Source organism: Ambystoma mexicanum, chromosome 11, assembly GCF_040938575.1.
Source record: "Ambystoma mexicanum isolate Mex_15411 chromosome 11, UKY_AmexF1_1, whole genome shotgun sequence".
NCBI classification, from domain to species: Eukaryota; Metazoa; Chordata; class Amphibia; order Caudata; family Ambystomatidae; genus Ambystoma; species Ambystoma mexicanum.
This window is the reverse complement of record NC_090934.1, coordinates 650,553,785-650,566,110: the sequence shown is the minus strand read 5'-3', so window position 1 is coordinate 650,566,110 and position 12,326 is coordinate 650,553,785. Positions and strand designations below refer to the sequence as shown.

Sequence of the window (12,326 nt, the reverse complement as noted above, 5' to 3'; positions counted from 1 at the left end):
TAAACATTGCAGGCCACCTAGGGCCTGTATTTACATCAGTCTGCACTCCTTAACTAGAGTAACAACCTTATTTCGCCATTGGAGTGTTCAGCTTCTTGTATTTTCTGCCCCACGGCATTCTTCTCTTTACACTTCGATTACCCTTCTGACTCAGTTCCATCACTACCCCACTGGCGTCTTCTCCAGGGCCTTCATTGGAAATGACCTCCAAGACATGCAAAACCTGTTGCGCCTCCTGGCCACTGGTGATTTAGTAGTCCACCTCTCCTCTTTTCAAAGTTAGTGCAAAGGGTAAGCACCAGCGATATCTAATGCCCTTCTCCGTGAGCCATTGGGTCAGGGGGCAGCAATCTCTACACCGGGACATGGTAAGACCTGATAAGTCATGGAATACCTTGACTGTGTCTTTCTCGTATTGAACACTGCCCAGGCGCTTGGCTTGTTTGAACACATCCATCTTTTCCCTGTATCTCAGGAAAGGGACCACTATTGAACTCGGGCCCCTACCTCCTCTGACGCCCCCTCTGTGGGCCCTCTCCAGCTGGACATCCCCACCCCCCTATCTGCCATGAAGATGGAATTATTCGAACCTTGCACCTTCCTACCAACATCTGCAGCTGTCTCGCCCATGTTTTTTTATCCCAAGAATACATAAGTTGTTGCAACGCGCCCTGTTTTCGAGGTAATCAAGTTTCAGCAACATGTCCTCTTCACGAGGTCTGCCAGCCGCGCTTCATTCTTCATGTTTAGGAGGTCGAACTGTAGATGATTGTTTTTCATTCCTTGATTTCCTGGAAAATGTCTTTTAAGTCGTTAAGAAACGATGTAGGGACACTATCCCTGACCCGGGACCCCTCTGCTGTGAGGCCAGGCCCTGGGATCTGTCCAGTGTGTAAGGTTGCAAAGGGGCTGTCCTGTGTCGGTTCCATTGCCCGTCCCTGATGTGCCTTGTTGGCCCAGGCCCTGTGTAGCCTCCTCCTTCCCTGTGGTATATCCCAGCACAAGGAGCCTGTGTCTCGCTGGTGATAGCCCCTCCTGCTGGGCCTACTGAGCCTGTTCGTGCCTCCTTGCTGCTGTATTTTTTGGGGGACACAATTGCTCCGGTCCGTGGGCTATGTTACCCCAACCTCTCTGTCTGGGGGGGACGGGCGGTCCTCCACCCTCCGGTGCTCCAACTCCCTGCAGCCCGACCCTGCCCTCTGTTGGCCTGTCAGACTTATAGTACCACGCCACTGGATCTGTGGTCGGGGGGGGGGTGGTGGTGAGGGGCACCCTTTCCCCCCCTTCCTAGTTGATCTCATCAGCGGGCCTGCTGCCCCTCCTGGGTGACATCCAGTCTGGGAGGTGGGCTGCTTTCGGCTTCTAACTGGCTCCTCTCCCCTACTGTTCTCGGAGGCTGACTACGCCTCTGTTCTATCACCACAGTGGCTGGGGCCCGGTTTCTGGCCAATTTCACCTCCCGGGCCCGGGCTGCTCCTCACCTCACTAGCTCTGCATGGCCCGGTGCAGAATTGGTCGCTTGCAGCTCTGCTGCAGTCCCCCTTCTGGATCTCCTCTTGGCCCGCTGTTTTTAGGATTTCGGGCTCCACAGTCACTTTCCCCTGGGTGCTCCCACAAGCCTGGGACACCCGCTACACAGCTGGCTCTACTGGGCCTGGCCTGCCACCGGGGGACACGTTCCAAGTCTCCGCTCGACTCTGGGGGTGTGCCGCCGATCTCTGCTGCCCATAAAACATTAAAGGACACTTCTCTTGCAGCCGGGGGAAAGCCAGTATCCCTCTCATGCGATGGTGTATTGCAGAGGTCTTGCTCCAAGTGGCCACCTTGGTCCGTGCCCCCCTGGTGGTCTCAAGTAGACCTGTTTTAAAGTGCCAGCTGTAACACCAAGCTAGCCTCTGCCGGAATCATGCCAGACTCACAGGCCTAATTCTGTCAGAGCTTTTTGCATGTTTTTAGCCAGTTTATGACCAACAGCTAGTGCATGCAATTCTCTGTTAATGCATGGCATGGTGTGCTTACGTGCTTGAGCCACAATTTGGACAAAAACTCGGTGCTCATTATAATCTTCAAAGCAATGCCAAGGTCCCAGTGGACTATTTCATTTTAAAAAGTCAAAATTCTTCCTACCCCAAAGTTGCCATACTGAGCATTTGGGCTTTATATATACCTAAAGCTGAGCATACCAAGGCCGCTCACAGCTTTAGGGTACGCCTGAGGCGTCACTGACAAAGCTACCCATTATTGGTAGTCCAGCCCCTGTCACAGGGTTCCCTTAGCCCCTTCACTCAGTTTTGGTATCGGTAGTCAAAAGTTTTCTTAGCTAGGACGCAGTACCATTACTATAGTACACGAGATCGGCGGTTATTCATTTTTTTTAGGTTAACTCCAGTAAGGTCCAGTGTCTAACTGCTGAGACACTACCAAGGTCAGCCACTTGGTGAAGTGGGGATCTGTAAGTAGGACGTTTTGAAATGGTGTCATGAAATGGGACCAAGTGCTGTACATTGCAGTATTGCCCACTATAAAGAGGTCATGTATGTGCTGTTACACCAGTCTTACATTTTCTGTGCTGGCATGCTTGTTTATTATTCTGTGGTTCAGGCATTCTGGAATGCTTGTTTTTCTGCTTCTCTAGCTCGGTGCTCTTGTCGTGTTGTACTTTGTTTCTATTTATGGTTTAGGACGGCTGGCGTATTTGTTTCTGGGGTTAAGGGTTGATAGTTTCAGGAATTTATACTTTTGTTATGTGGTTTGCAACTAATGGGCACAGGCTTTTAAACACTTTGTTGCTATGTCCTGTGACAAATCCTTGGAGGTCGTCACTTTTGCCCGAGGGGGAGCCCCTTCCCATGAGTTCAGGGAGGTGAGGCCACTATCCAATAGTCCCCCTGGTGGTGGTATTCAGCGGGAGGATCTCATGGGGAGAGACTCCCACTCCAGCAACAAGGACAAGCATCTGAAGGAGATGTGGTATAATACCCCTCATCCAACACCTTCTACACCTCCCAACTTTGTAAATCCCAGTCCTATGCCAATTCAAGCCAGATATTTATATAGGGTCAGAGACGTGACTTCTACTGAGGCGAAGAAGAACATGGACTACCCAACAGAGAGTAATAGAAGTACTGGGACGAGGAGGGGGCTCACAGGAATAACGATCAAAAGGCCTTCGAGACTGAAAAAGGACTTTGTATATTATGCCAGCCTGCCAGTCATTGCCAACCAGCTGATATAAAAATAGATGAAGCACTCGATGAAGCGAGCCAGCCAACCAGCAGGAGAGGCATTCCAGCCCAGGAAGTTCAATGAGGACACCAAGGAAGCGATGAGCAACCCACTCCCCAAGGCTGGGAAGGGGAACCCTTTTCCTGGTGGCCTGTGGCCACTCAAAGGCAGAGCTGGGGGCTGGAGGGCGGCAGCATGCCTGAAACGGTTGAACCAGGTGTCCAGGGAACAACGCTGGGGCTGCCGGCAATATCCTGCAGCAGAGCCCAACAGATCAAGCAGAGGAGAGCAGCGTGAAGCATGACCCTCTGCCCCCTCAGAGATCCGGAATAGAACTCCCGGGAAATGGGTAACGGGAGAGAAAGGAAGTCCAGATGGGGACTGGGTGTGAGAGCCATAGTGAAGAGTGAGAAAGAGTGCAATGGAAGTCCTCTTCCTCGGCACAGTGATTGGTCGCAGACCACTATTGAGAGCAAGAGTGAGAAAAGAGTGCATCAGGGATCATCTCGGCACACTGGTTGGTCGCAAACTACTCTCAAAGTAAATGGTGAAAAAAAACATTGGAAGTGGTTTTATCCAGTAACTGGCAGGAGATCTGCCAAAAACAAACCTTAAAGAAGTACGGGTCTGGGAGCCGCACCCACAAGAGAAGGTTACAGCTCCCTTTTTGCATCGCAGTACTTGGCAAAGAGGGCACCAAGTACACCGGGAGAAAGAAGAGAAACCAGGGCCGAAGACCCTGATCACAATTGGGTCTTTGTGAGAAAAGGCCAGGGCAAGGGAGTCATTCCCCGATGTGTTGTGAACTGGGAAAGCAAATCTGAAGAAAGCCTGGAGAAGGAAGTAATTTGCCTGGCAGACCTGCCCACAATGAGGATCAAACCAAGAATCCCCCTTCAGATATAAAGTATTGAACATTGTGATGCAGAGCGTTGGAGGACCTACATCCTTTTTGTTTTTGTAAAGTGATAGAATCAGGAGAAGGGAGCTATTCCCCCTTCTGGAGAAGTTTCATCCAGAACTGTATCACCTAGTCCAGGAGACGGAGTCATTCTCCTGGACCAAGAACTTTGGTACAACTGTTTAGTGTAGTTACACATGTAAAGGACAGAGATGGGGACATTTTGACACAGGACGGTGGACTATGTGACGAATCTCAGGATGTTGTTCCTTCTCCCCTAGGGAGAGAGCTTTCCCATGGGGCCAGGGCGCAGCGACCACAGTACAATAGTCCCCCTGGGATTGGTGCACCGAGGGAGGAGCACATGGGGGAGCAATCTCCTTCTGGGATTAGGGATGGTCATGTTCTGAGAACTTGGTATGCCCCCTCGTTAGTACACCAAAACTCTTCTCCAATGTTCAGTCCTCCCCTCCCTTCTTTTGGTAAGGCCAATATCTGTCATTGCCAAGTTAGTCAACCTAATATACTTGACAAAATTCAAACCTTAGAAAATGCAAAGTATGTTACATCTGACTCTATGCCATGTACTAAAAAGAAAATGATGAGCAGGAGTCCTGGATCACTTTGGAGAAGCAAAGGGAGCGCTCTTGCTTCTCAATGAACGTGATTGGCCTAAATCAACTCCCTTTTTCAACGCAGGTGTTTAAACATCCCATAGATGAGATGCATCAGGGGAGCGATCCTCCAAGGAGGAATCCAGTGAACTGTAAAGAGGCGAAATGGACAAGAGCAGCAGGTCAGAAGGCAAGAACGAAGGAGGAGAACGCGAGCGAGGTCCCAGAAGCAAGGACTGCATCCAAGAGAAAGGTCTCACTGCTCTGGAGAAGCAGACATCAGGAAAGCCGCAGCTTACCGCGAAGAAGCCCTGAACATGACTGGAGCTTCTAGAGATGCCGCAGCTGCTGTGGAAACGCTGGTATCTACCAGAAGGTAGGCAACTGATATGTAGGTTACCTGGGTGCTGCTGCAGATCCGGAGGAGCAAGCAGGTGAAGGCAGAAGCTGGATTAAGAGGGTCTGAGACCCTGGGAATGAATTCCAAGTCTGGGATCTGCACCCAAAAAGAGAGTCCATGTTGGGACTGTTGCTTGGCAGGAAAGTAAACCAAGCCACTGTGAATGTTAGGAGTCTGGGACTTGCACCCAAAGAGGGATATTCCATGAGAAGACAAAGGCCTGGAAGGATAAGGAGTATATTGTTGTGAACTACCTATTGACATTTGGTTAAGCAAGTACAGGCCTGAGAGGCCCCTAAAGCAAAGTGCAGCCCTGAGAGGACCCAAAAGGAGAGAACTAGTATAGGAAGGATTCTAGGGATAAGGATTACAACCTTGGAGTCCTACAGTTTTGAGAATTTTTTTTTTTTGTCACTTGTGATTACCCAAGAAACTGGGAGCGTTTGTGTTGGTTGGATCTTTGGATCTACAAAGAACCCTTTACTTTAGGACAAGGTCATCCCCGCTCAATAGTGTTAGGGACAGACGTAGGCTTTTTGAGACAGTGACAGACTTTGATTTGGACATTCAGACAATTTAATTTTCTTAGAAGCAGGGAAATCCCTTTCAGTTGAAGGTATGAAGGCATTTTTACAACCCTTTTTCCTATAATAAGTCTCTAACCAAAAACATGGCATTATTGTGTCTGAGACTTACTTCTGCACCCTCACAACTCTTTAAGTTACTAAGACATCTTGACAGATCCATTAGCCCTTTAGTTGAGGCAGAGAAACCCCTCTTAGAATTAGCAAAATTAGGTTTTCTCTTTATTTTTATTTAAAATATAAGTCTAGCAACCACCATGCCACCTGTGTTGTCAGTACCCTCCTTTTGCACCCTTACATCCTGCATGATTTTCATGTGTGTTAATCCTGTAAACATAAAGAAAAGACCAGTCTTAATATCTTTTTATGGGTTGAGCACGAAGATGTATTGCAGAAAGTCTTGCAAGACACAGTGCATCCCAGCCCCTTCTAAAATGATGAGCTTCTTTATTACTTTGACTTTGAAAGGTATTTACCAGGCCTTCTGGTCCACTATTCACGCCTTATCTAAATCAGTTGGTTGCTTTGACTCTAGGGATTGGTCCCTTATTTCTGTCCAATGGATATCACCTGACTAACTAGTTCCGGGTAAAATATGGCGGTTATGGCATCTTTCTGGTGACGTCCTCCTCGGGTGTGGGGCGTCGGACCCCGTCACCATTTTGATTTTCGATGAAGATGAATGCTACCTTTTTAAAAATGGTTTAGACCAGTGATATCGATTGGGATCAAGCCGACGGCTTGCTCCAGTAACCTGGAGTTGGCGAAATGTCAGGTGTCAGCACTTATCAGTGCATCTGTACCACCCAACGTAGTGGCAACCAGTGTTACCTGGTGCCAATAGAAACTGGATACCCTGACCAGAGCCCACTAGGATTTTATGGAAAATAAATACTAGGGGTATCACCTTCCTTTTTTTCTTTGGTCGAAGAAGTTGTTCTTAGACCCATCCTGTTCCCAGATCATGAACCCTCCCATAACCCGGATTCATCATTTTCCTTATTATTTTCTCACTTATTTTACTACTTGTGTTTGGCTGGGTGTCTGCACCCTTCCAGTCTTATGCCAATGCCCAGAGTTTGCATAATGTGCCCTTCTCCTGTTTCTTAGATGCAACAGAAATGGCAAGGTCTATTGTGCTCTTTGCATTGTGGAGCATGGAAATGCGTTGGGCTGAGTAGGGAACTAAGAAGCAGAAGAGCTTGTGAACTTTGGTCAAATGTTACAGTATAACTAATGTTGAAAGGCACGATGGCAGCAGTCACTCTACCTTCTGGTATCTTGATGGTCTGTGGGCCTACCTGTCTCAGGCTGCGCTACTACTTCTTACTCCAGCCTTATGCTTAGGTTAATATGACTGAAGTGATATCTACGAACTGCTATGCATTCTTGATTGCTGTATAAAAACATGTGTATTGCAGATTTAAAATTGTGTTGAAGTAATTCTCTCTCCCCATCATCTGCCTGTAATTCCTGACATTTAAGCATTGCTCTGTCCTTCTGGAGAGCCCTGTTCTTTTTTTTTTTTTCTTTTTTTTTGCCTGTTCTTTTTAGTAACTTTTATGTTATGAAATTTGTTAAGCACTCGGTCACCCAGGGGTATCATGGCACTGGAGAGAGAGAGAGAGAGAGAGAGAGAGAAAGGTCAGTGATCCATAAGCCGTCAGGTAAATCAACTAGAACAGATACGTTTTTAACGCCTTTCTGGACGCCAGGTGATTTGACAAGTTTTCCAAGGTCAATGGAAGGTTATATCTCCTTAATGTTATATTGAGTGCGTATACAGCTAGCTCTTATTCCAGACCAATTCCAAGCTGTGACTATGGAGGATGATGGATGAAGGCAGGAGAAAGAAAATGAGGAAAACGTGCTTAAACATATATGTTCAAAAGGGTGCTTCAGAGCACTGACTGCTGAGCACTGACTGCTGAATGTGTTGTGACGATATTGAACACTGGGAGAAGCCTCCTGCCCTCAGTGCCTGATCTCCCCACATCTAGTAGTTTCTTGTTTTCCTTTTCTGCAAACGGTTACGACAAGAATTGTCTCAAGAAGGCTCCTTCTGGGACCACTAGAATAGCCCAAAAGTAAGCATATTTTTTTCATATTTCCAGTAATATGCATAAGGTGAAATCTGAAAAGTTGTTTTTTATAGTACTGGATGCAGCTGTAATTCTGAGTAGGTTTTATCAATGCACAGGGGACTAGCCGGGCAACTGACAGTCATGCAGAGTTGTTTGACAACAAGCACATTTCTATATTTGAAGGTTCATTCTCTGATTTCCCAGCTGTTTACTTGGTGTTTTAGCCAATGAAAGATCTCCTTTTAAAATGGTGGGTGCCCAGTTAAAACTCGCCAAGGAAGCACCGTTGAGGCTTAAATCGTCCATCTACAGGTTGTGCGACTAGACCAGAGAGCGTCCTGGTACCTTGGTACCCTCGCTAATATGTAAAAAGGCTCTATGGATTAAGGGAATCAACATTATTTTTAATGTTAATAAGAACATCTTTAACACGACCTGGAGTGTTAATGCATTTTTGTTTACATTTTAGGCATCTCCACAACAATAAAATAAGAGCTATGGGGCAGCACTGCTTTGATGGCTTGGACAATCTGGAAACTTTGTAAGTACTTGCTTTTGGGCTTGTCTGGCCTTTGTTTTTCTTTAAAGGTGCTTTACAACCTGTTCTATAGTTATAACACTTTGCAATTATTCAGCAACTGCATTAATGTGTTAAGCATGGTAGAATTACAAGGAACGTAAGTCCAAGAAGAATGCACCACAAAAGGGTTACAGTGCCCAATTACCGGTGACCGTAGGTGACCGTAGGTGTAATATTTCAGGTGTCCACTAATGTACTCGCAAAATACGAAAACCACCACATTAACAAATCATAGCACCACGTCATTATTATCAAAAATAGGATTGTTCTTTTAATGTTTTGTTTTTTATTCCTAATACATAATGTTATGTGTTCATGTTGGTTTTCTCCTGACAACAGGCACGTGCACCTGAGCCTGTATTTGCTAACCAGCAAAGTGACGTATTGGTGTAATACAGAACACATGAACATAGATTAGAAGCCTAAGAATACATAACCCTCCAGTTTACTTACTGTAAGGTGCACACCCCCATATAGTCAGTCATTTCCGAAGTGACTATTGTGGCATGGTCATGGAGGCGATGCCGTGAATTATTTAGTCGTTTGTGTTTGGAGATGTGCGTTTGGGGGAAGAGAGACGTGGAAAGAGAGAGCGAGCGAGCCAGAGACCCAGAAGCATCCATTTTGGTTCAACGTGTAAGGGTCCTTGGCTCTTTCTGTGAAGGTCTCGCACGTGCACAGTAAACCTGCTCCTCGAAATAAGCGAAATCCCTTTCAGTTCCAAATAATGATAGTCAGAACAAGTAACAGCACTTGGCCATACCACATCTGGCTTCTCTTGCTTATAGCTGCACCACAACATCCTACAGTAGTTGAGAATCGTAAGGTGCTGCTGGGTGACACTCGCATTGGCTCAACAAAATCTGGAAGTGGGTCAGGAAAGGGCTTTTTTTAACCATAAGACCGTAAAGAGCATTTTTCCTTTCTTATTCTTAAATGACAGGGTCTGCCTGGTTATTTCAGTTGGATCTGGACTATAAAAACTGCATCATCCTAGAGTCATTGCAAGTATCAGTTGGACAAACGGTGGTAACTACATAATGCGCCTTCAGATCTCCTCTGCCTCACGAAATGTGACCACCTCTTGTATGTACAGTGGTCTTTAAATTGACCTGCCACGAGAGTGGGAGTCAAACTTAAAGCTCTATGCAAGGTCCACGAAGCCCTGAAGTGACAGGGCCCTGAATTCCTCCGAGACAGGTTACACTGTTATCTCCCAGCTCGCAATGTGTTTGTAGGATCTCTTCTCCACTTCACATACAGGAAACCAAGAGATGCAGATCCAGTAAAATGTTGAAAACTGTCCCTTACCTTAATAACTTCCAAACCTCAAAATATCACTCAGCCTCTCACTATTACCCTGCAGCTTCTCAGTGACCAGAGGCCACCAAGGTGGTGAGAGTAGTGCTTTGCAAGAATTGCAACATAAACCTAACAAGATGCAGCAGGTCTTTTCTTTTTCTGTCACTTAGTGGGAATGTGCCTGGCTGCATTTTTATCAGAACACACTGCACAGTCCAGCTTTCCTAAACAAAGATTCCATGCATGAGGTAACTGTCAGACATTCACCTGCTCCGGCCAGAGACCATTGTTCAGGTTTGGGTATCGGCTCACACTGCATTTGGATAAGGCACGCTCACTCCTCATGCTCTGATTTTAATTTGCCTTCCCCTCCAGGCCATCAACATTATCACTCAATTGAGTCACTGGGTCAGAGGTGAATTTTCTGACCATCATGATGTACATTAGTTGACCCATCTGTCTCACACTCTGTCTTTTGTGATATAAATTATTAGTTATTTCACAGTTTTGTCCCACAGGGATGTGACGTGAAATTGAAGGAGCACATGGAGTCTGTACTACTTCCTGATTGGACTGAGAAACTGGGGAGGCCTTTGGCCATTTTAGAGTGGAATACCGTAGAAGCTTAACTTCCTGAAAATACAAAATCACTGGTTTTATCTGTTCCTCTTTAACTCCATTTTATCTAGTTAATGTAATGTTTAGAATGGAATAACGTATGCACTTCAGACTGCAAAATATTCAGTGTTAAAATATCTCAATCACAACTAAAGACTGATGAAGACATCGCTTCTGAATGAATACATTTCTCACTGATAACCATTTTCATCCTCCTAGTAATTTGATTGATTATAAATAAAGATAAAACATAAGGATTATGTAACTCGCTCAAAAGTATTTTCTCTTCTTAAAATGAAATAACGTAATTATCATTCATTGTAAAAGATTTGTTTTATAACCGACAGTAAATGCCTTTTAGCTAAATTAATCTTTTGGAAAATAAAACCACTCAAACAAATTGTACAATGGATAGGTCATTGAAAAGGAAATAGCCACTGCTCATTTATGATAAAAGATCTTTGAAACATTTTTTTATTTTAATGATTGTGCTTTGGTTATTATGTAAAACCTTTTACGATAGCTTTGTTAGAATAGAGAAAGAAAAATCGAAAAAACTATGATAATAAAGAAGAAAAATGATAACCAAGGAAAAAAGAAACCTAAAAACAAATTCCCAACAGTCATGAGTAAACAATTAACCTTCGGTGTCCCCCTAACAGCAGCAATAGTTAGAGATATTATAACTAATAGCAACATGTTTCCAAAGGTCATCCTTAATTAGCATATCAGTAGATCCTACGAAAGAGTTCAAGTGCAGGGGATGCACAGATAAAGCACCAAAGCAGTCCGTAAAAAGATGTTTCCATTATTCTACCTGTCCCATGGTTTGACAGAATATACAGTTAGAAACCAAAGGCTTTGGGCAAGGTCGACTATTTAAAATGTCTGTGTCATCAAGGTGTTGAATCTAAATCTCAAAAAGGTGTAACGATACACTGGAGATGGAAATGTTAATGAGCACGTGGGAGAGAGCCCAGTCTTTTGTGCTCCATGCTCGGTTCAGCATACAAGGAATATTTGAGAATCTGTTGAGGATTGTCAATCCAATCAAATTCCCAAACTTCCCGTTTACCTTCATAGGACTATACATTAGTAAATCTATGCTAGTATCCAAAGTATGTAAGATTACAATACTGTTTCTAGCTAAAACATTCAACATTTGAATGTTTCCTATTTGCAATGAACCAGATAAAGTTTCAAACATAGAGCCCTTCACAGGAAGAAGGATTTTCCGAAACAGACACTGCATATTCCATTGAATACGGGACTTGAGAGAATTAAGACCTCATTTGCATCTAATGATGGATACCTCTGGCGAATTTGGTAGGTGCAAAGCCTTTCTCGAAAGGAGGCCAACTAATCGAGAGAGAAGATAAACTCTTTATTTGTACCCTCATTATTTTGAATACTCTTGTGATTTCTTCCTGCGCAAATGCTTTATTTAATGTTTACAAAGGTGTGACGTGGCATTTCTTTTTTCAAAATCTGTTAATGTTCCAGTAGCGACAGAATACTTTCTATTTTTGTTCTAAGAATAGATTCAATTTTATAAATAACTACTGCTTTTGTCTATAATTAAATGTTACAATGTTGAAGTTATGGCTTCACTCAAAACAAGAATGTGTATTTTTTGGTATTTAAGGTTAAACCCACAGAGAAGGATTGTTTGAATTTTGTAATGTGTTCCACGACAAGCAGTCATTCCTTGGTCACCTAGCCCCACTTTGTAGTGATCAGTTGACATTTAGCATTTTGAAAACCTATTTACAGGAGACTATCCATTCAGTGTGTTTTGGAAAAAGGAATCGAAAATGTTCATAGTATGCCTTCGGAGGCATTTAGTTGAACTATACTAGCAAAGGCAGGAACGATCTGTAGCTGGGTACACTTACGCCTTCCAACCACATACACTCAAATGTGTGTATTTGTAACATGTCGGTATCCAATACTTGATATTGTTTGGGCTGGATTGCAGCCTGCTATGGGCTGGAGTGGGGTATTTCACAAAGGACCCC

The 12,326-nt window shown here is 44.6% G+C and overlaps 1 protein-coding gene across 2 annotated transcripts in view; it reads left to right on the top strand.

The window, feature by feature from the left end:
• LGR4 (leucine rich repeat containing G protein-coupled receptor 4) overlaps nucleotides 1-12,326 on the top strand; it is a 422,284-nt gene that overhangs the window by 363,201 nt on the left and 46,757 nt on the right. For both annotated transcript variants that reach the window (XM_069623509.1, XM_069623508.1), the window contains one exon: nucleotides 8,278-8,349. In XM_069623509.1, the coding sequence (XP_069479610.1) occupies nucleotides 8,278-8,349 (72 nt within the window). The remainder of the gene's footprint in view (nucleotides 1-8,277; nucleotides 8,350-12,326) is intronic.